The sequence below is a fragment of the Myotis nattereri genome, assembly GCF_964212035.1.
Source record: "Myotis nattereri genome assembly, chromosome: 5".
Classification (NCBI taxonomy): domain Eukaryota; kingdom Metazoa; phylum Chordata; class Mammalia; order Chiroptera; family Vespertilionidae; genus Myotis; species Myotis nattereri.
Window position 1 is genome coordinate 42,473,580 of NC_138080.1, and position 22,897 is coordinate 42,496,476.

At 37.3% G+C, this 22,897-nt stretch overlaps 1 protein-coding gene and 1 pseudogene across 2 annotated transcripts; both read left to right on the forward strand.

The window, feature by feature from the left end:
* LOC308519638 (3-oxoacyl-[acyl-carrier-protein] reductase) lies at positions 1-15,300 on the forward strand (the record flags this gene model as incomplete). Its single annotated transcript, XM_081091741.1, has 5 exons — positions 1-289; positions 2,245-2,365; positions 3,351-3,487; positions 5,944-6,078; positions 15,122-15,300. Exons 1-5 carry the CDS (start codon positions 148-150, stop codon positions 15,298-15,300), a joined length of 714 nt encoding a protein of 237 aa, XP_080947867.1. The 5' UTR covers positions 1-147.
* Positions 15,301-15,805: 505 nt separating this feature from the next.
* Positions 15,806-21,942, forward strand: LOC308520229 (mitochondrial import inner membrane translocase subunit Tim17-A-like; annotated as a pseudogene). The gene is made up of 2 exons: positions 15,806-15,869; positions 21,311-21,942. The product of its transcript is annotated as a mitochondrial import inner membrane translocase subunit Tim17-A-like (transcript).
* Positions 21,943-22,897: the final 955 nt, after the last annotated feature.

The following is a 22,897-nucleotide window of genomic DNA, read 5'->3' on the forward strand; positions in this document are numbered from 1 at the left end:
GGGGCAGGAGGCGGGGAACAGGCTGCTTTTCTCGCGGCGGTTAGTTCGCCCAGCGGCGGTGATATAAAAGTCGCGAGTCTGGAAGTCTGGAAAGGGGCTGGTACTCCTAGCCCTCTTTCTTCCAAGTTTCCGACTCCCCGGTCCAAGATGGACAAAGTCTGTGCTGTTTTTGGAGGCTCCCGGGGCATTGGCAGGGCAGTGGCCCAGTTAATGGCCCAGAAGGGCTACCGACTGGCCATCGTCGCCAGAAATCTGGAAGTGGCCAAAGCCGCCGCCGGTGACCTCGGCGGTAGGTATCCAGGTGGAGTTGTGCAGTTGTGTGGCTGCGGTCCCAGCTCCTTAAGTCTTAAGTACCCTCGTTTGTAAAGGGAGCGGGTCTGGCCTTTAGGGCTTTGGGGTTTAGCAAATGCAGCTGCCCACGTGCAGGAGCACCCCTCCCGAGCTGTTCAGAGACCGCCCCCCCCATTTCCCGCAAAGCGCCTCCTGCCAGGGGCTGGACGCTTGGGGTCCTTGAGACTTAGTTGTCTTGTGAGGCCCTATTAATAGGCACCCACCCCCCTAGTGCTGGCCTTGGGAGCTATTTTGTTTTGGCGTCTGGAAGGAGAGCCACACAGCAGCTAACTTTGTATGTAGGGCAAGGGGCTCACCCATCAGGGCAAGATCACAGGTGGCCAGGAGGCAGGGCTGGGCGGGAGGGAGTTGAGGCTGGAAAGGTAGGCGCTTCAACACCTGGCCCCTCTCGCTGAGGGCTGTTCCTGCCTGTGTGTGGATGCCCCAAACTGTTGCAGCCAGTTTTGAGATGTACCTGCTTTGCTCCATAAGCACTTAATTCGTTATTAAATTCTTTTGGTCACTTTTACAAGTGGACAATTGAGAATTTGTTCTGCCAGATTCCTTTTAATTACATTTAAACCTCAGCTTTATTTTCCTCCGGTTTCATACTGGATCATTTACTTGTTTTCCGAATTTCAGTCTCTTGGTGGTAAGGAGGTATTATGATGCAGCAATTTGTTTAATTGCTAGGATGGACAGGTGCACCTCGTTCACTACCAGGAATAGAGGCCTGGGGATGCATCTGGTGGCTGGAACCATTAACATGAGTTCACCCTAATTGGTTACACTGGTTAGAAGAATATTAGACTTTCTAAAAGAAAACACACACACCTAAGTTATAGACCAGGGAGAGTTTCAGTGAATGCTTCTTGCTCATATTCCTTGCTATTATGCTACTTTGACAAAGGGGCGAACAAGTGGTGGTCCTTATGGAGTCACGACAGCCATCATGTTTGCTGGACTAGATGGGAACTGTTGGCTGAGCTTTCAAGGGTTGTTGTGGACCCAACAGCTCTTCAGATGAAAGCCATGAGTGAGAGACAGGATGCTTTGGGCCTTTCATTTCTTTGAGTCATGTTCCATGAGTGGCTTACACCCAGAAGTGTGACTTCCCAATGATTTACTGCTTTTAAAGGCCCAAGGGAGTACTTCTAATGTTAACAGGTAGGCAGGGTCTGCCAAAAATTAGTTAAAAATATCTACATTTCAGAGTGTTAAAATGCTGTATTATTAAATAGAGAGTGCTCTTTGAAGTGTAACTTTTTGTTTTTTAAACATTTGAAAAAATGAACATTAAAAAAAATAACTGTTTCTGAGTGAAAAGTTTTCATGGTTTGTAGTTTAACATTTTTAAAAAAATCTCTCCTAATGGTCAGCCTGGAATAATAGTAATAGTAGTGGTGAATAGTAGGAGTAATAATAATAAAACATGTACCATAATGAAGAAGAAAAAGAAAAAAGGAACCCTAGAGTTTATGCTCAGGGCAGGACCAGGAAAAAAACTGGACAAAACCCTAAGAGAATTAGACATAAGTTTCAAAAAAGGAATATAAAACCCAGAAGATTGATGGATTGAGTAGGTGGGGTCAGTGTCAAAGATAAAAGTATTGTTAGGTAAATTTTACAAAGCATTATGAACCCCCAAAAAGGCTTTTCCCTTTTTGTTGATTAAAAACAAGTTTTAAGGTGTATATTCTGTAGTATTACTTTATTTTTCCTTGTTCTCCACTGCCCCCACTCCAGTTTTATTAGATTGAACTTCTTGGGAGCAGGAACCCATGACATCATCTTTCATCTCTATGTTCTAGTTTAGCACAGGCCTAGCTCATGGTAGTTGCTTAACAAATGTATACTAAATAATTTTTACGTTCCATTTACAACTTATAATGAATTCTGATCTTTGCTTTTTAGGTGGTCATTTGGCATTTAGCTGTGATGTTGCCAAAGAGCATGATGTTAAACATACATTTGAAGAGATGGAGAAAAACTTAGGTCCTGTTCACTTCTTGGTAAATGCAGCTGGAATTAACAGGTTGGTCCCTAATTTAAGTACATTAAAAAATATATATATATACATATGTTTTTATTGATTTCAGAGAGGAAAGAGAGAGAAACATCAATGATGAGAATCATTGATTGGCTGCCTCCTGTTCGTCCCCCTACTGGGTATTGAGCCCACAACCCTGGACTAGGAGTTAAACTGTGACCTTCTGGTTCATAGGCTGATGCTCAACCGCATGGGCTAGGTACTTGTTTTACTTCTAATTGGAGTAAAAACTGTATTTTTTTTTTATTAATTAAATCTTTATTGTTCAGATTATTACATTTGTTCCTCTTTTTTCCCCCCATAACTCCCCTCCACCCAGTTCCCACCCCACCCTCCTTCACTCCCCACCCACTGTCATAAAAACTGTATTTTAAAATTTGGTCTGTAAGTCCCTGCATTTTTTTTTTTTTTGAGATAATACAATAAGGGCACAGTTCCACCATTTTTAACCTTGTAATCAACATTCATCTCGAGCTATAGAACTTTTCCAGTACTTCAGAAAGCTCTCTGTTTCTTCCCAGTTAATAGTTCCTTATAGGTAACACTTATTTTGACTTCTGTTATCATATATAAGTTTTGTCAATTCATGAACTTAACATTAATGGGATCACAGCTGGTATTTTTTTTTTTTAATGGTGAATTTTGGACAGAATATTTAGAATAATATGTTATTTTATTAAACAAGGAAGGCTTAATATAGTAATTGCTCAGTTAATTCAAGCTGTTTTTGTTACATGGCACCACTTTTCACAGTCAGGAATATTTGCAACTCTATCTGCGGGGATAGGAAATTGGCTTCCAAGCAGATCATTTCTGGCTTATCACTTGTTATTTTAGTGCCTCTCAAACCAAATTTAAAATGGGACTTTTTAGATATTCTAGCTTAGATATGAAGCATTTTTTAATACTCTACTTTCATTAAAATGTTATATATTTCTTGATTTTTAATTTTTGTGCTTTTAATTTTTAGGGATAGCCTTTTAGTACGAACAAAAACTGAAGATATGATATCGCAGCTTCATACTAACCTTTTGGGTTCCATGCTGACCTGCAAAGCTGCCATGAAAACTATGATTCAACAACAGAGAGGATCTATTGTTAATATAGGTGAGTCTTCACCTTTGTGAATTTATAGTTATCTTTCAGTACCCAAAAAATATTTAATTGACTAAATTGGAATGTGTTCATGGGTGAAACTTGGATGAAATGTGTCATTATCTGTGGAGAACGGATTTGATTAATTGATGAATGAGTACAACAGGAATTACAAATTCACATCTGTATAGTGGTCAAGTAGGTGTGGAATGAGTTGACACCACCAGGTATTAGAAAAATGACAGCACAAGCCATGTGATAAATGACAAAAGACCCAGCTTTGGTGTCCAGAGGCCATTGGAATGGCAGGAGCTAGCACTGCTCAGATCTAGTAGAATGTTGCTATGTACAAACGTGGTCGGTCCCAGTTTTGCCAGCTGTTTTGATTTTTAAAGAGAAATTGTACATCCTGATTTTTATGTGAAACCTAGTTTTTAAAACGTGGAGAAGGAATTGGACATGTTATATACTGGGGACTAAAAATGATGTCTAGAGCAGCTGCCTGGGTCATTGACAAATCAAGTACAGAGGTTTCAGAGAAAGCTTTTAAGAAAAGAGTAACTTTTTCATTTTTTTTAAAGCCTGGATATAAGTAACCTATTGTCTTCAGTTCATCTGACTCATGGGGTGAATCAACTGTGTACTATGTGCCTGTAGACCTTAAAATGCAAAATGATTTGAAATGTTATTTCAGTTTGGTCATTGAAAATAGTGGCATACCATCTGCCTGTTAATTTTAAGTGATAATACCTTTAAAAGCCACAAAAGGGAAATATTTTCTAATTGAAGTAAATGACCCTATTCTTTTTAATATAGGAAATGTCTTTCCAAGCACAACGTAGGGTTTTTCTTATTTGAAAATGAGAAAAGAATATTGTGCTAATAAGCATTAGCATATTTTTGACATTTATCCTTAAAAATATGAGATTGGTTTCCTTATAAAAGATTATTAAGAGAACCGACCTTTGCTTTCTAACATAGCCAGATAATGATTTAGGTTCTTGAAAGCTCTGGTATACATCACCCGATAACCAGGGATGTATTTGTTTAACTCCAAAATATCTCCTTTTCAGATGTATTTAAAAAATCCTCGTCACTCCCTTGTATGCATGCAAAACTTTAGAATTGTACTAGAAGTAAATAAAATTAGAATTTAAGTTAAGAGAATTTTATTACAGAAAGGACTACTTTAAACTTCTAGAAAATAGATGGTATTTCAGAAGTTATCACTTTTGACCAGAAGAACAATAGTATGTGGCATGAACCAAAGCTTTTTTTAAAAATATATTTTTATTGATTTCAGAGAGGAAGGGAGAGGGAGAGAGAGATAGAAACATCGGTGATGAGAGAGAATCATTGATTGGCCGCTTCCTGAACACCCCCAACTGGGGATCTAGCCCTTAACTGGAATCGAACCCAGGACCCCTCAGCCCACAGGCGGAAGCTCTATCCACTGAGCTAAATTGGCTAGGGCTAAACCAAAGCTTTTATAGTTTCCTTTGGCCTTTTTTCCATGGCTGTATATTTTTTTCTCTTTTGTGTTTCTATGTATTCCTCTCTCTTCCAAATCCACCTTGCTCTGTCCATCTTCATTTCCTCTGTCTGCTCTCTTTTCTCTTTCTGTACTTCACGTTCTCATCATTTGTTATTAAGATACAATGTAGATAAGCATTTTAATATTGGACTTGTTGATTATAATATGAAATGTATTTGGAATGTTTTCTAAAATAAAATTACTTCAAATATTTTGTGAGGTTTTTTTGCTTAATTTTATACCATAAGTACAGGTTACTCACTGGTGCAGAAAATTACTTCCCCACTTAAGTTTTGTATGAATTTATTTTCATACAGTTGATATTTGAATTATAAATTATTCTTTCATATTCATATAAATGAGGCCATCTAAGAATCTTTAGTAGGCAATGCGAGTTATACTACATCACTGAAGGTAACTAATTGCAGTTTTATCAAAAGTTTGTAATTGAAGTTTTCTTAGTTAGATGGACAGTAATTCAAATTTAGTGAGATTTATCTTCAGATTAACTTTTTTTTTAGGTGGGAATGAATGCTTCCTTATGTCTGTGTTATAGAATCATAAAATTAATGAGCCATTATCTGACTTTTTCTGGTTTTAATCCTCTTCCTACTGGAAGCTGCTATAAATACTGTAAAATTTTTATTCTGTCTGACTCATTCAGAGATAGAAGTGGGTTTCTTTCATTTAATGGATCAATTCTCAAACCCCACTTGGCATTTGAGGTTTCAAGTAAGCCTCTTTCAAATCCTGTTTCCTGTTTTCTGGAGCAGATTCAGACTCTTACCACCCAAGTGACAATGGCCAGAATTCCTAATTTTAGCAAAGGACAAAGCAAAATGATTTATACCTTTTTTTTTCTTAGTATAAATTATCTCCATAGTTAATAACCCCAGTGAATTGGTTTGAATTTGCCTTTCTTTTTTCTTTCTAGGAAGTATTATTGGTTTAAAAGGCAATGCTGGTCAGTCTGTGTACAGTGCTACTAAAGGAGGATTGGTTGGATTTTCACGTGCTCTTGCTAAAGAAGTAGCAAGAAAGAAAATTAGAGTGAATGTGGTTGCTCCAGGTCAGTGAAAACTTTTTTCTTTTTAGACATAATTTATATATATTTATGGCTTTATACAATAATTGCAGAGATTGTAAGTACATCAGCATCATTAGGCACTTCTCATATATTGGTGCAGGAGCGTGGTATCTGCATTGCCACTAGACACTTGAGTAGCGACATGCAGGAGGACCCCCCTGCGTCCTGACAGGCCACACTGCCAGGCTGTGCACCAGGCTCAAGGAGGAGGCCAACAGAAATGCCCGATTGTTTTGTTTGCATAAACCATGCTGCATTTTTTTTTACTGAAAACTTATTCCCAAATTAAAATTACAAGATAAACGTCTCCTTTAAAAATCAGTTATAAATTAAGAATGTAACAATTTCAGGTGTGTGTGTGGGGAACACAATACATCTTTATATTTAAAATATCAGAATAGCTCTGTACAACAATATGCTTTTAATGACAGTACAATTCAGAGGAAATAACGCTGCATAGGTGATATTGTTTGCACATTTCACAAAACAGCCATGTATACTGACTGATCTAATTACTCCAGAAAGTCAGTATTTGTACAGATAAAGAGTTGCTAGAGGTCATACAATGATCTTTTCCAAATAGACAAGATCCCTTTCACTGGACTTCATTGTACCTCAGAGAGCTACCCAGGTTCATGTTAGAAATTCAACGCAAAGGAAAATTAGGAGGAAAAAAAGAGATTTACACAAACTCAGGAGGAAGAAAGATCTTTTTTTAAAGTCATTCCATGAAGTAATAAGATTTTAAAGTGATTTTGGCAGCAGCTGCCTGTTGAATGACCGAGTGGAAGCTCATTGTGTAATGTGGTGGGGAGGAAGGTTGTAGTGCGTCGTAACAGAAATGAGAACACTTGGACTCTGGCACCAACAAGTTCTGTTCCATGTGCAGGAGGAACTGAGATTTGTGGCCAACAGTGAAGATGGATAGAGAGGTGGCTATTTACTGAATTTTCAAAATAGTAGAAGTCACAGTGGGAAACTTGCAATAGAGCTGCCTTCCTTTAGGGAACCCATCAGGAACACTTGTGTTCTTGTTAATCATGAAGGAAAACCCAAGCCAATAGAGAGGCAATTCACCTGTAAGACAGAGGAAGTGTGAAATCAGAGCCCCTTTAAGAAGTCAAGAGGAATCTTTTTGTGCACCTGCTCCTTTTATATGCTGACTTTGGGTATTCCACATTACTTGAAAATATTGTTGGAATAAATGGAACACAAAGCCAATGAACTTGGTCTGTTACTAATTGGTAATTGGAAAATATTAAAATCTAATGATCAGGGTTATAGTTTAGGTTGCTATAGGCCAAAGAAACTCTATTATTATTATTTTTTATTTATAGAGAAGGGAGCCATTAATTGGCCTATTAATTGGTACTCATAGATTGATATCTGGGTAGAATAATTATAAAATGATTGTGAAAAGAATCAAATAATGAACTGGTGACTAGAAAAAATTCCTTGTACCTTATATTATCTTTAAAATCTTTACTTTTAAATTTTAATTATGGGAAAATGTGAGGTGGAAAGGACCTTGTAGCTCATTTATTCCAGTCATTTTTACTGGTTAGAAGACTGGGACCTAGGAGAGAATGATTAGCTGAAGGTTTATGTCAGGACTGTTACTAAAAGCTTTATCTTTTCATTCCCAGCTAAGGTAAGCTTAAAAGTAATGGCCCCTTAGATTTCCTTTGTATCATTAGAAGTTTCCTAGGTCTTTTTTTGTCCTTTTGCTAATGTGGTCTGGTAAACCATCTGGAATTATTCAATTTTGTAACTTTGACCTTTATATTACTTCCCTTTTGCCAAGTTACTAGTTGATAAAATTGCCTGGGGTAGTTAAGAGGATAATAAAAATGTGCTAAAACTTGAATCTACCAGTATCACTCATTAGATGGTGTGATAGAAATTTTGGTTAGGTATTTACTTGACTTTTGAAGTAAATGAGTGTTTTCATGTACCTCTGTCAGTTAGCCATGGAATTTTGTGTTAGCTTACTGTAGTTATTTAAGAATTGATTACCTATATTAAGAAAAGACATTTGTTTCACTTATTGGTTGTTTGTAAGAAAGAATAAGTGGAAGTAGTGGCTTCAGTTTGGACACTAGAGTTGGTGTTTTTATTTGGCACTGGTGTTGAACCAACAGAGATCAGGGAATGGTCAAATGTTCTGATAGTCCTTTTGCTGTAGAATGCCCCTGCATCCAAATGCATTGTTTCATCACAGATACTGGATTAATTCAAGCATTCCAAATCCATGAACATTTGATAGACTGTGGTTTACATACAGTACACCCATTTAAAAAAAAAAAGGATAATCCAAAAGCTGCCTGCCACCTTGGCACTGCTTTGTGTTTGTGTATGCTTTGTACAGCCTGATTGATTTCAGTGTTAGCCTCGTTCCTGTGGAGAATAGATCATTTGTGGTTTGGAACTGCATGTGTGTCCTTCCTTCTCTTTTAGAGATTGCAGTGGTGTGGGTAATGAAGAGTTAATTTTAGGTCATGGTGATTTAAAAGCTGATGGTTTAAGGGCAGTGTAAGTGTTCTTAATGCATAATAAATCATTCAGCAAGCTTACATATGGGAGTGTCTCCTATATGCAAGGGCTGTGTTAGGTTCCAAAATTACAAAAATGAATAAGATACTCTGCCACAAAGAGCTAAGTAGAGTGGGAAAGACAGACATATAAACAAATAACTACAGTGGCATGTGATGCATATAAAGATACATGTATGATGCTATGGAAACGCTGAAGAATGAATGCTTAATTTTGTTCGTGTGAATTAGTTGTCAAGGCAACAGGCGAAATAGTGGGAATGCAGTTTGTATACAAAGGGAAGTTTTATGAGTGTTATGGAAGTGCACTTGTATGTATAACCGTTTCTAAAGATCTTTTCAGTGCAATTTATACCACACAAAAAAACCTGTTTCTAAAATTGAGGCTGTTCAATATTGGCTATGTATCTTTAGTAGGTTTCATAGTATGAATATGCTTCACTGGTCAGAAGCAAAGTATAAGTTGAACTAGTACAATTAAATTGATTCCACCATAAATTGATTCTATAGATTATTTCTTAACTTTATTTTCAATAGTAATTTTAATGCTATTCTTTACCAGATCTCTTAATAGACCTGACAGATATCAAGAACAAATATGTTTCTTTTTATGTCAGTTTTCCTGGTCACCTTCAAATGGAATTTCCAATTAATGAACATAATTTAAAAAGTAACTCATAACAGGAAAAGCAACGGAAAAGGAAAATAATAAATTAGGCTGTCATTTGCTGCTTAATATCGTCATTATTATTGTCATTATTATTATTTTTTTAATTCTCACCCAAGGATATGTATTTATTGATTTTAGAGATGGGGTAAGGATGAAGAGAGGGAAGGTGAAGGGAAGGGAGGGAGGGAGGGAAGGAGGGAGGAGGGAGGGGGTGATAGTCTAATATGCTGGTATCTTATTTAAACATAAAGTCTCTGCTGTATACCAAAATGTTCAAAGCTAAAATAGTGACCAAGTAATATGAAAATTAGATGCTATTTATACTATATAGCTAGCCAGGAATAGATAAAGGAAATACATTTTCTTTAGAATTTGTCACATATAAATTCTCATTGGATAAGAAGCACATACCACACTTGCTTTTATGAGGAGTGTCCCTGTTCCTAAAGAGTTCATCTATAATAATAAAAGGGTAATATGCTAATTAGACTGGACGTCATTCTGAATGTCCTTCCTGACGAAGCCGGAGCCAGAGGGAAGCCAGCCCGGGTCCCGGGTGCCTGAGGGCAGCCGGACGAGGGAAGGAGCCTGGGTCCCGGGTACCTGCCAGCGGCCAGAGGGAAGCCCGGATCCTGGGTGCCAGAGGGAAGCTGGTGCTGGCATCCGGGGAAAGGAAGGCCTACTCTTGCATGAAGTTCGTGCATCAGGCCTCTAGTATTTTATAAAAAGCAATAATGTGTATGTCATCATTTACTGAATTAAAGTAGCAGTATCCTTGTTCTATGTTGGTTGAGTGCATGTCATTTCAGTTATCTGTAGCTTTGTAGTCAGCTGGAAACCTCTAACTGTGCAACAAGTGATCAGTAATATCACCATCAGTTGGATAGTGAGTGGTACCTACTGGTAGTTCATAATTTTTATAGCCCAGCTTGAAAGGCATTGTAAATATGTATGTAAACTGAGGAGTAGAGCCAATTTCTGGAACATTACAAGTAAAGTGAAAGTTTGTGGGGCTAAGGAGAGAAAGCACAAACTGAAAAGCAATAGGAACATGGGTGTGGAGCGTTTAAGAGCTACTAATATCTCTGCTCAGGTCTTTTATAGAACCCAAAAGACTGTTGATATGCAGTGCCTTGTGAATATAGGCATCAATGAGGATTATGTGGTTCATGTGCTACAGCATAAAATGACATTGAAATTTGTTAGAGCTGAAGTAGTTTATCGTCGGAGACTAGCTGCACATTTTTATTTGATTTATGATATTTTGGGGGATGATATATGAGTTTATAAAGCTGCAGATAGATTCTTAGGGCAGTAAAACGATTGTGTATGATACTGTAATGGTGGATACATGACATTATGCATTTGTCAAAACAGAATGTACAACCCAAAGGATGAATCCTAATGTAAACTATGGACTTGGCTTGATAATACTATATCCATATTGTTTCTTCAAGTATACATACTAAGGCAGGATGTCAGGGAAAACCAGATGTTGGGGAGAGGTGCAGTGTGATAAGGAAGTATATGGGAATTATTTCTACTTTGTGCTCTATTTTCTAATAAACCTAAGCTGGTCTAAAAAATATAAGTCTGTTAGAAAAAGTTGCAGATAATTGGGTCTTTGGACATATTCTTGCTGTCCATATTAAACATCATGATCAAAAAGGAAAAGCCATTATTGGTAAATTCATCCCTTTCCTTTTAACTTGGCCTCTGACAACTACTTTATTTTAGGCTTTAGTGTAGAGTTCAGTGATGACTGGCTGCTGCCCCACAAGCTTTGTCATTCCAAGTACAGGTTTGGATAGAGGCACTCCTATCTTCCAAGCTTGAGTAGTGGAGGGAGAATCTTCCTGTGAGGCATGTGCCTGAACAACGTGATCCTAGATCTGGACTTGTAGTCATTGCTGGACTCAGAGGGCACCTCTCTCCCTCATTTACAAATCTAATCTAACATGGACACAGACCATTGCCGCGCTGAATCCAGGCTGTACTGCTGAGCAAGATCATATTAAAAGCTTCGAGATATTAACCTTCATCTAGTCCATATATCTGGCTTACTTGGTTGTTATTGGAGGATCAGTCTGTTCTCGCAGCCCACATCTCTGTGTGGCAGAGGCCACTCCATCTCCCTGAGATAGTCCTTGAACTTGTCTCACTGCCTAATCTTCCCTCCTCTGCAAGGTTTGCGCTCCCATATCTCTTGCCCTGTTCTAGATCTGCCCCCTTTTTTGGGGTGAAAACACCTCCAAATAGCTTAGTTTTTGTCTCTAAAAGGATAAACATATCAGCTGTACAATCTACCCAGAAGCAGGGCAAATCAGTCTCTTTTAGCAGAATAAGGAAAAAACCCCAGATAAGCATGTTGAATTGGGATATTCTAACCTCCACACAACTACCAGTGTAAGAACTGAGGGTCCTTTTAAGAGGTGCTCACCTTCCTAAACTTCAAGTAAGAAAGCCATGAGGACCATTGATGGGATCCATTTTTCATTTTTCAGTTGTAGTTTTGTAGAGCTAAAAGAAATCTCACTAATCTATGATTCAGAAACAGCCACATAGTTTTAGGGAGTGCATAACTTTCCTCAGGTCCTAACTTTCTCTGATAGTGCTAGCAGAGTAGGGAACAGGATCTAGTTTAATGTCCTAATCTAGCAGCCTTTTTACCACAAAATGCTGCCCTGAGAAAAAGTCACCAGAGCCAATGAGAAGTTGAGACTAATATTTGTTAATCATAGTTGCAAGGTCTCTCAGTAAACCATTTTTACTCTAGTTTATTGATTTTTTTTTAAAGATGGAAATACATCATAGATTGTTCGTTTGTTTGCTTTGTTTTTGCTGAGAGTTTGATAGTAAAGTTTGAAAGTAAGTGGGGAAATATTTTATGCCAACTTTGCTAGAATTCAGAATGACCTTAGAATAAAGGATAATTGTGTCATGAACTCTTTAGGAATAAATACGCTTTAAATATTACACTTATACTTTTAATTCATTCAACTATCTTAAATTGTGAGGTTAATTTTTCTTTCTAATACACTCTTGGAAGTATCTTTGAAAGTAAGTGTGTTCAAGACCATTGAACTTTGGCTATCAAGGAGCCCCATGATCATTCTTCTTGAGATGGTTGTATTGCCTTTTGATTATTGACTCCTCACTGTAGGTGTTTCATTTACAGTTCACTTAAAATTATGCCAAGACTGGTTACCAGTTTTATCATTATCTGTGTCAGCTGCTTTTTTTATTCTTGCATCCTTCTAGCCATCTCATTGTTCTTAAAGAGGAAAGGGAATTGAGGGAAATGTTGCTAACTTTTAAAATAAATGTGGTAAGATTTTATGGTAGGAGATTTATTTCATAATGTAATCTCTCAGTAAAACACAAAAATATAAATTTTTTTCTGTTATTCCAGGCCCTCATTTTAGATAATCTAAAGTTAGTACTGTGTATCTTTTTTCAATAACTTTTTACAAAAAATATTATATATGTGTTATAGACATTTAGGAAGTTCAATTAAGTACAAAGAAGAAAAAATAACCATTATCTGTAATTTTAGTACCTAATGTTAATCACTGTTAATATTTTGGGATATATATTTTTTTAGTCAGCAGTATAAGTATTTTTTGGTTTTTAAAAAATGTATATATTTTGTGAGGTAAAATTGACATATTACATTGCTTTCAGGTGTACAGCATAACGATTCTGTATTTGTGTATATTGTGAAATGGTCACCACTCTGTCTAGTTAACATATGTCCCCATACATAGTTACATTTTTTTCTTGTGATAAGGATTTTTAATATCTACTTTGTTAACCACATTCAAATATACAGTAGAGTATTAACTATAGTCACCACATTTATTATTTATAACTGGGAGCTTGTACCTTCTAATAATAGTATGATTGAGTTTATTTATAACCTACTTTTTAAATATACAAATGTTTTCTCTTATATAAAATGTTTCTATAGAAACATTTTAATGCCTGCACATTGCTCTATTGTGTGGATGTACCATGACTTCTATAGCTAATTTCTTATTGAAACACATTCAGCTTATTTCCAGTTTTTTTTTCTAATAAAGCTGTCATTGTCATAGGTTTCATGACAGAAAAAAATCTATGATTATTTCTTTTTTTTTAATTTTCTTTTTTTTCTTTATTGATTAAAACAATGGTTCTCAACTTTCCTAAAGCCACGACCCTTTAATACAGTTCCTCATGTTGTGGTGACCCCCAACCATAAAATTATTTTCATTGCTACTTCATAACTGTAATTTTGCTACTGTTATGAATCGTAATGTAAATATCTGATATGCAGGATGTATTTAGGCGACCCCTATGAAAGGGTCATTCGGCCCCCAAAGGGGTCTCGACCCACAGGTTGAGAACCACTGGATTAAGATATTATGTATGTGTCTATGATTATTCCTCTCAAGACTTTTAAGCAAATGTTTAGATATTTATAAGTGAAAACTCAAGGCAAAGAAAAATTAAATAATTACATAGTAGTGCATAATAAACCTGTGGCTTAATTCTAACTCTTAATCCAGTGCTTAGTTCACCTTTAATGGTATTTTAAATGGCAGTATATTTAAATTGATCTATAGTTTTAGATATAAATTATTTTTAACATAAGTCAATTTGGAAACTATTTTTGAGACAGCACATTTAACTTTCACTTCACATGTCATGTCTAACTCTTAATCCATTTATTATCACCTTAAACATTTTTATATTTTTTAAATAATTGTTCATTTTATGAGGAGTACTTACTTGCTTTCTTTTTTTAAGCTTAAATTATTGAATAGTGAATACTGATTAAATATTTTATTGATAATATGTGTTTGTGTGTCTCAGGCCAATCACAAAATTTTATTAATAAATTTATAATCCTGGCATATATCTATAATATGAGTCATTTAGAATTAGTTGCTTAATATATTGCATAGTATTTTATACTGTAGAACATTATACCTTAAAACATGTTCTCTGCAAACTTTATTGCACACTCCAATACCATGATAATTTTTAAAAAATATATATATTTTATTGATTTTTTGCAGAGAGGAAGGGAGAGGGATAGAGAGTTACAAACATCGATGAGAGAGAAACATCGATCAGTTGCCTCTTGCACACCTCCTACTGGGGATGTGCCCGCAACCAAGGTACATGCCCTTGGCCGGAATCGAACCTGGGACCTTTCAGTCCGCAGGCTGACGCTCTATCCACTGAGCCAAACTGGTTAGGGCGCCATGTTAAATTTTTAATTTTCTCTGTATACTTCTGTCAGAATTGGATATGACCCTAAGATTTTTTGTTATACGAATACTGGAAATACTGTTCTTTCTAATCATCAGCTGTCCTAGTTATAGCAAATGGAACTAATTTTGTCATAGTGCCAAATTGGTTCCTGTGATTAATCCATTCTGTAGCACTTTATGTATACCTCTATAAGGATATTCCTTACATTATAATTAGGGGTGCAAGTGACTATTTCCTTCTTAAACTTTAGGTTCCCCAAGGAATATAATTTTTATTCACGTTTATATGTACCCACTTATATTGTGCTATGAATTGGGCCAAATATTTGGAAATCAAAGATTTTAGTGTTCAATAAATGTTCATTAATAAGTCAAATACAAATGTAGACTTGGTTACTTGATTGCTAGCAAAACTCTGTTGTATTTCCTAAACAGGTTTATTAGTAATACAATATTTTTCTGGAGCAAATTTATTTTTATTTGAGATTCAGCAACTGTCTTAGTATCTACTCTTTTCTACTAAATAAACATTTCTCTTTTAGGATTTGTTCATACAGATATGACGAAAGCCTTGAATGAAGAACATTTAAAGAAAAATATCCCTCTGGGGAGATTTGGAGAACCTATTGATGTGGCACATGCAGTTGTGTTTCTCTTAGAATCACCCTATATTACAGGGCATGTTCTGGTAGTGGATGGGGGATTACAACTCACGATGTAATTTACAGATTTTTCAGATAGAATGGTGATTAGAATTAGGCACACATTGTTGATTAGACAATCACATCTACATGGGTGACATTTGCTAATCAAACCTATTCATGCTACAAATGTTGATTTCCACCTTTATATGTAGAATTATATGTATATATCTGAAAAGAATGTTTGACCAATTGTGTTTTTTAAATGGTATGTACCTTATAGACTATAGCAATTTTAGTATACAGAAATTTTTCAAGTGCTATAAACAGGTATTACTAATTTATATATTTTGTCTCAAAAGTGGAAAAAATTATAAAGTTTAATTTTCATGAGTTACTTTATTACATTAGGTTGAATGCTCTAGAAGTTAACTTTGTGGGTCATTGCCAAAATAAGAGTATTTATTTAGTTGTCAGTACTTTAGCAACCTTGCTAAAGTTAAATATTACATTTCTTTTTAATATGCTTTGGATGATAAGTTTTTATACAGGTTGAAAAAAAACTTGTATCAGTTTGATACAAACATGAATTTAGGGTCTTTATCCCTGATTGAGCTGCTGGGCAAAATAGTCTACAAGCATAAGTGTGGTATAGTTGATCTGTCCTGTTGAAATTCTCAATGATGATGAGCAGTAAGCATTAACTCTTATCTTAAGGTTTCAGTATCTGCTAAATTGACCTCATTAATGTAGGAAGTGGAAGTGTTGTGTGTTTTTTTAAATCCACAAAACAGTATAGCAAGCTACTTAAAAATAGTATAAAAAATGACATTTTAAAAATAGAGAGTATTTTGAATATGATTTTTACCCTAAAATTTTAGTTAGTAAACAATTACTTACAATCATAAATGATAAATATGCACTAACAATGGATTAGATATCTTACAAGGAACAAAAGCATTAGTTTTAAAAGAAATATTTGAGAATAGAGATAAAGACACAAACTCTATGTAAAATATCAGGGAGCATCTCTTTTTCATTGAACTATTTTGTGGGGAATAGTGTGATATTTTAATGTCACAGGATTCATGGTCATTTTTATTACTTAAATGTTTTAAATATTTACTGCACTTTAAAAAGTAATCCGTTTATGGTTTTATTGGAGCTGAACATTATTTTATGTAAACATACATAATTTTACATTGAAAGTCAGTGCAAAAACATAGTATATAGTAAATAAATGCAAAGTAATACAAAGAAATATAAGTAAAATAAAAAGTAATAAAGGCAAATCTATGTTTTAAATTAATTTTGCTGATTCCTTAAAAATTTCTTTAGAATTTATCTTTGAAATAACCTTCTTTATATATAGGAGTCTTTTTAGGATGTGAGAACGTCTGTTAAGTTTGAATAAAATTAGATTAATAATCAAATTGTCTACTAAATGGAAGCATGGTAACTTACAGAATTTATCAGGCGTTAACAATTCCAGGCACATATAGGAAATGCAACATTAAAGATGGTGCCTCTAAGCTAGGAGAGTTTATGCAGACAGAGCAGGCCATTTTCTAACGCTGCCTCACCTGCAGGCCTTTGGCCACCTGCACTTCTTCATTGTGACATCCTCTCAGGCTGAATTCCCTTCTTTGGACACCTCATGTACTGCAATTATCAAAGGAGCTGATTTGACTGGTGATTAGGAAGAAAGCAACGTATTGGAACTGATGACACTAAGATGTAGGCTACAGATAGGTTTAAACTTTAAGTGTATATTTACACTTTAAGAAATATAACCCTTTTAACTAGTCCACTCTGCCCCCCAGCCCACATCAAGCTGCCGGTGTAATATGGGGATAAATTTTGAAATTGGTAAAATGAGCTTTCACTATTCCACTCCAGGTGAATTTTCCACCCACTTCCACTAACTGGGTAGAATTTGTAATTTCATAGTTGCCGAAATAAGTTGCCAGCTGTTGCTTATGTTCAGTGGTTCAAGAACTTCATTTAATTCTTAAGAAGTCTCATCTGTAGCTGCTGTGTGACAAATATGAGCCCATAATCCAACTTGTGTTTTCATTTTAAAAAAGATTTGTGCTTAAAGACAATTATTAAATTTTTGGCATGGAAGGCTTTAAAATTTGTGCTCCTGTTCATACTTTTTATTCATATTCAGTTTCTGAGACAGTTTTTAACTGCTTTCTAGAGATAGAATTATATGTTATAAATTACTTTGGGGGCAGTAATAGGCACAAAGAAGGTCATTGAATTTATATGCTTCTCTCTCGTAGAATAAAGGGAGAAGTCTTTTCTGGATATACGAGTTTTGCCTTATGTTGCTGAAACATTTTTCCAGGCTTTCAAAATGGAAATATATGCAAATTGAGACATCATACTATTACCCTATCTTGAAAAACATACTAAAAGTATTTAATAATTTTTAAGTTCCTTTTATATTAATTTCACTTTTAACTATATTATAAGCTCTTCATGGAAAATTCCTCTGTCTTTATTTAGTGGGATCTTTAAGCAACTTTTTATAGTTTTCAGCATACACATATTTCACAAATTTGTTAATTCTATGTCTGAGTACTTCGTGGTTTTTTTAGAGATATAATGGCATATACAACATTCTTTTAGTTTCAGGTGTTCAACATAATACACTACTTGTATATATTGGGAAATGATCATATAGTAAGTCTACTGAATATCCATCACCACCCATAGTTACAAAATTTTTTTTCTTGTGATGAGAACTTTTAATAATTTTTTTAGCAATTTTCAGAAATAAAGCACATTATTGTTAACTATAGTCACAGGACGTACATCGCATCCCCAGGAAGTAATTATTTTATAATCAAACGTTTGTACCTTTGGACCCCCTTCACCCATTTCTCCGCCACTTACTGCTTTCCTCTGGCAAACACCAATCTCTTCTCTGTATCTATGAGCTCCATGTTTTGTTATGTGTTTTGGAAAATTTAGGCCACTTACATTTAAATAATTATTGATTGGTATGTACTTACTGCCATTTTCTTATTTGTCTTCTGGCTGTTCTGTAATTTTTTTTTTTCTTAACCTCATTTGTTATGGTTTGATAAATTTTTTTTAGTGCTATGTTTAGATTCCTTTATCTTTATCTTTTGTGTAGCTGCTATAGGTGTTTACTTTGTGGTTACCAGAAAGCTACATAAAGCAATTTATATTTAAAATAGTCTATTTTATGTTGATAACTTAAATTGAATGTATTTTAAAGCTCTATATTCTTTTTAAAATATATGTTGTTATTGATTTAAGAGAGGAAGGGAGCGGGAGAGAGAGAGAGAAACATCAATGATAAGAGAGAATCATTGATCAGGTGCCTCCTGCACACCCCCTACTTGGGATCGAGCCTGCAACCTGGGCATATGCCTTGACTTGGAATGGAACCTTGACCTCCTAGTTCATAGGTCAATGCTCAACCACAGAGCCACACAGGCTGGGCAGAGTTTATATTCTTAATTCCCTATCCCACATTTTAAGTTTTTGATGTCACCATTTACATAATTTTATCTGTGTATCCCTTAAAAATTATTGTAGTTATAGTTATTTATCTTTTAATCTTCATACTATCTGTATAAGTGAATAATTTACCTCATTATTCTGAATTGTATATTTACTTTTATCATAAGATTTATTCTTTTTTTTTAATATTTTTTATTGATTAAGATATTACATATGTGTACCCTCTACCCCCCCCCACCCCCCGCTCATCCCCTCACCCCCCCCCCCCCCCCCGTTGTCCGTGTCCATTGGTTAGGCCTATATGCTTGCATATAAGTCCTTTGGTTGATCTTTCCCCCTTGCCCCCACCCTCCCCTACCTTCCCTCCAAGGCCCGACAGTCCAATCAAAGCCTCTCCGTCTCTGGATCAGTCCTTGTTCATCAGTTTATGTTGTTCATTATATTCCACAAATAAGTGAGATCTTGTGGTATTTATCCGCTCTCCAGTTCCATCCATGCTGTGGCAAATGGTAAGAGTTCCTTTTTCTTCTTCCTCTTCTTAAAGAATACCTTTCAGCATTTCATATAATGCTGGTTTGGTGGTGATGAACTCCTTTAGCTTTTTCTTATCCGTGAAGCTCTTTATCTGACCTTCAGTTCTGAATGATAGCTTTGCTGGATAAAGTAATCTTGGTTGCAGGTTCTTGCTATTCATCTCTTTGAATATTTCTTGCCACTCTCTTCTGGCCTGCATGGTTTCTGTTGAGAAATCAGCTGACAGTCGGATGGGTACTCCCTTGTAGGTAACTGAGTTTCTTTCTCTTGCTGCTTTTAAGATTCTCTCTTTGTCTTTTGCTCTTGGCATTTTAATTATGATGTGTCTTGGTGTGGTCCTCTTTGGATTCCTTTTGTTTGGGGTTCTCTGCGCTTCCTGGACTTGTAGGTCCATTTCTTTCACCAGGTGGGGGAAGTTTTCTGTCATTATTTCTTCAAAAAGGTTTTCAATATCTTGCCCTCTCTCTCCTTCTGGTACCCCTATAATTCTGATGTTGGTACGCTTGAAGTTGTCCCAGAGGTTCCTTACACTATCTTCATATTTTTTGAATCTCTTTTCTTTTTTCTTTTTCGGTTGGGTATTTTTTGTTTCTTTGTATTTCAAATCTTTGACTTGATTCTTGGGATCCTCTTGTCTGCTGTTGGATCTCTGTAAATTATTCTTTATTTCAGTCAGTGTATGCTTAATTTCTAGTTGGTCCTTTTTCACGTCCTCCATGGTCTCACTATACTCCTTGAGGGATTCATTAAATTTATCGGCGGTTTCCATAAAATTCTTGACAAACCTTATAAACATGGCCTTGAACTCTATATCCAGTCGTCTGCCCTCCTCCGTTTCTGCCAATTGTGACCTGTTTCTTTGTCTCTGCATTTTGGCTGCTTCCCTGTGTTGATAGAGTGGCCCTGCGCGTCAGGTGTCCTGTAGGGCCCAGTGGCTCAGCCTCCCCAGTTACCTGGGGTGGACACTCGTGGTGCACTCTTGGTGCCTTGGTTGTTGTAGGATCACTGGGAGGAATTGACCTCCAGGCCAATTGGCTGTGGGAAGCAGCTGTGTCGGAAGTGGGAGAATGGTCCCCCTCTGACCACTGGGTACAGTGGCTCCTGGATCTAAGGAGGTGCTAATTCAGCCCCTGCCTGAGGCCACACAGCAGGAGCCACGAAGAGGCTCAGCTGTGAAGCAATGCAAGCCGCTGCGGGGCCTTGGGCCTTCTCTTGGAAGTTCCGGGTCTGCCTGGCTGGGCTGTAGTTAGGTACATTCACATGCAAAAGCCTCTGCCGCAGCCTGGGTGGGGCGGGGTCTCAGGGAGTCAAAAGGGCGGAGAAAGAAGCTATGGCTGATTCTCCGCGCCCGGAGTCGCGCGTCTCAGTGTCCCGGTAACGGCTGCAAGCACCTCTGAGGGAAATCCGCCCTCAAGTTCGCCCGCTGCCGCCTGACAGAGCAGCCTCTCCCTGTATGAGTCCTGGGTCCCCAGAGACTTCCCAGAACCGGAGTTCAGAGCAGTCGGGAGTTTGTGATTCAAAAAGACAGCCGCGTCCTCAGGTGCCACCCCCTTTCCGCGCGCGCGAGCCGCCGCCGTACCTCTGCACTCAGCCTCCGCAGCTCCTCTGGCTCTCAGCGTGCTTTTCTTTTCTTCTAGTTGTAGAAATTACATTCAGCCAGCCTTCCTGTTGTTCTGGACGATGTTTGCTCCGTCCTTTGGGATATTTTTCAATTGTTGTGTGAGGCAACTATTTCCCGGTGTTTATCTATGCCGCCATCTTAGTTTCATAAGATTTATTCTTTCCTACATTTTCCTGTTACTAATTAGCCTCTTTTTGTTTCCTTAAAGAAATTTAGTTAAAGTATCTAGTAATATCTGTCTACTGGTGATGCTTTTGCTTGTCCAAAAAATTCTTTATCTCTCACTTAATTCTGAAGCAAAGTGCCCAATAGAGTTTGGGAAATTCTTTTCTTTCAGTACTTTGAGTATATGTTGCCACCCTTTTTCTGATCTGCAAAATTTCTGCTGAGAAATGTGCTTTTAGTTGTATTGGGGTTCTCTTGATGGAAAATAGTTGATTTTACTCTTGCTACTTGTAAGATTGTCTCAGAAATCAAGGAGGAGTACGTGCAAGAGCCCTGCCCTGGGGAATTATGGATGACTGTGGTGGGGTCTTTATGATGGGTACCATAGGTGGTGGCAGCTTTCAAGCAGTCAAAGGTGTTCACAATTCTCCACTGGGAGTGAACCACAGATTACGAGGGAGTTTGACAACTGTAAAAACCAGGGCTCTGAAGTAGGGAGGAAGCTTTGCAGTTCGGGGAGGTCAGTTTTCCATGATCGACTGCAGTATGTTTCAAGTTGGGAGGAAGGAGGACCCCTAAACTCCATTAAGAGTGGAGCCTTAACAAGAGCCATCCTGGCAGCAAGAAATGGACCAGTGGCTGTCGTTGGGTCAGCTGTGATAGGTGGCATTCTTCTGCTTTAATTGAAGGAGCTAGTGTTTTGTTGATAAGAGTTGCCTCTGCACAATTTCTCAATGGTCCTCAGTTTGCTATAGTCTCTTCCCAGTTGCCTTCAGCCTGGTTACCATCCTCGCCTTTTAGAGACTATGGACAATATCAGTACGACTTCTCTAACAGAATGAGTTCTAGTTCAAGAAAGGATCTCAGAACATTGAGTTGCAGACTGTTTTTAAAACCATAGGTGGGACACCTTTGGCCAAATAGGCTATGAAGAGATATTTAGCACTTTTTTCTATTTAAAGGAAAATGTGGGACGTGTTACATGTAGATTTTTTTGTTTACATGTAGATTGCATTTTCGATCAAAGTTAAATATCTAGTATATTTAAAAGAAAACATACTAAGTGCTTAGAAGATGAAGGACCTGAGGGTAAACAGCAGTGAAACATGGCCGGCATCTCCTTGGTGTCCCCAAGCAGCAGGCAAAAAAATTGGGGGTGCTAGATGAGTGTAGAAGCTTTTTTTTCTGGGAGATACTGCCAACCTGGAACCTGGTAGAGGGAAAGAGCAAAGATGGCACTGACCAGCCTCCATCCCTGGAGAGGAACTCAAGAGGCCCCCTAGATGTATGCCAAACCGGAAGCCTGCCCCTCGCCCAAAGCTCCAGGACAAGCAAATAGGCATTTTTCACAGAAAGTCTGGTGTGCTTCAGTCTGCTGTCTGTGCTGTGCACAGTGTGGTAGCCAGCCAAGAACTGTGTCTCCATTTATTACAGGGTCATGGGATCGGCCCATGAATACAGATTCTGCAGATCATTAGTGCTAGGTGATCGGGAGTGTCCCTTGGGCAGCAGCCACAAGAACCAGGGCACCAGACGTGTGTACAACCTCCTCTCTGGGAGATATACTCGTCTCTGCAGCGCAGCAGAGGGAGAGCTCAAAGCTAGCACCGGCCCTCCAGGATCTCTGGAGAGTTTCTAGTCAGCCCTTACATGTGTGCTTAATTAGAAACCTGCCCCTCAGGACACAGCTATGAAGATGAGCCAGTAGGCCCCTTTCACAGAAAGATTGGGAACTCAGTCTTGCCTCTTGCTGTGTCCTGCCAGTTTTATTTGGTTAAGAAATCTTTCATTTGTTACCGTTCTGCGGGACCCGTGAGCTTTAGCTTTGCTGGCCACCAGAGCCAGATGATCTAGAG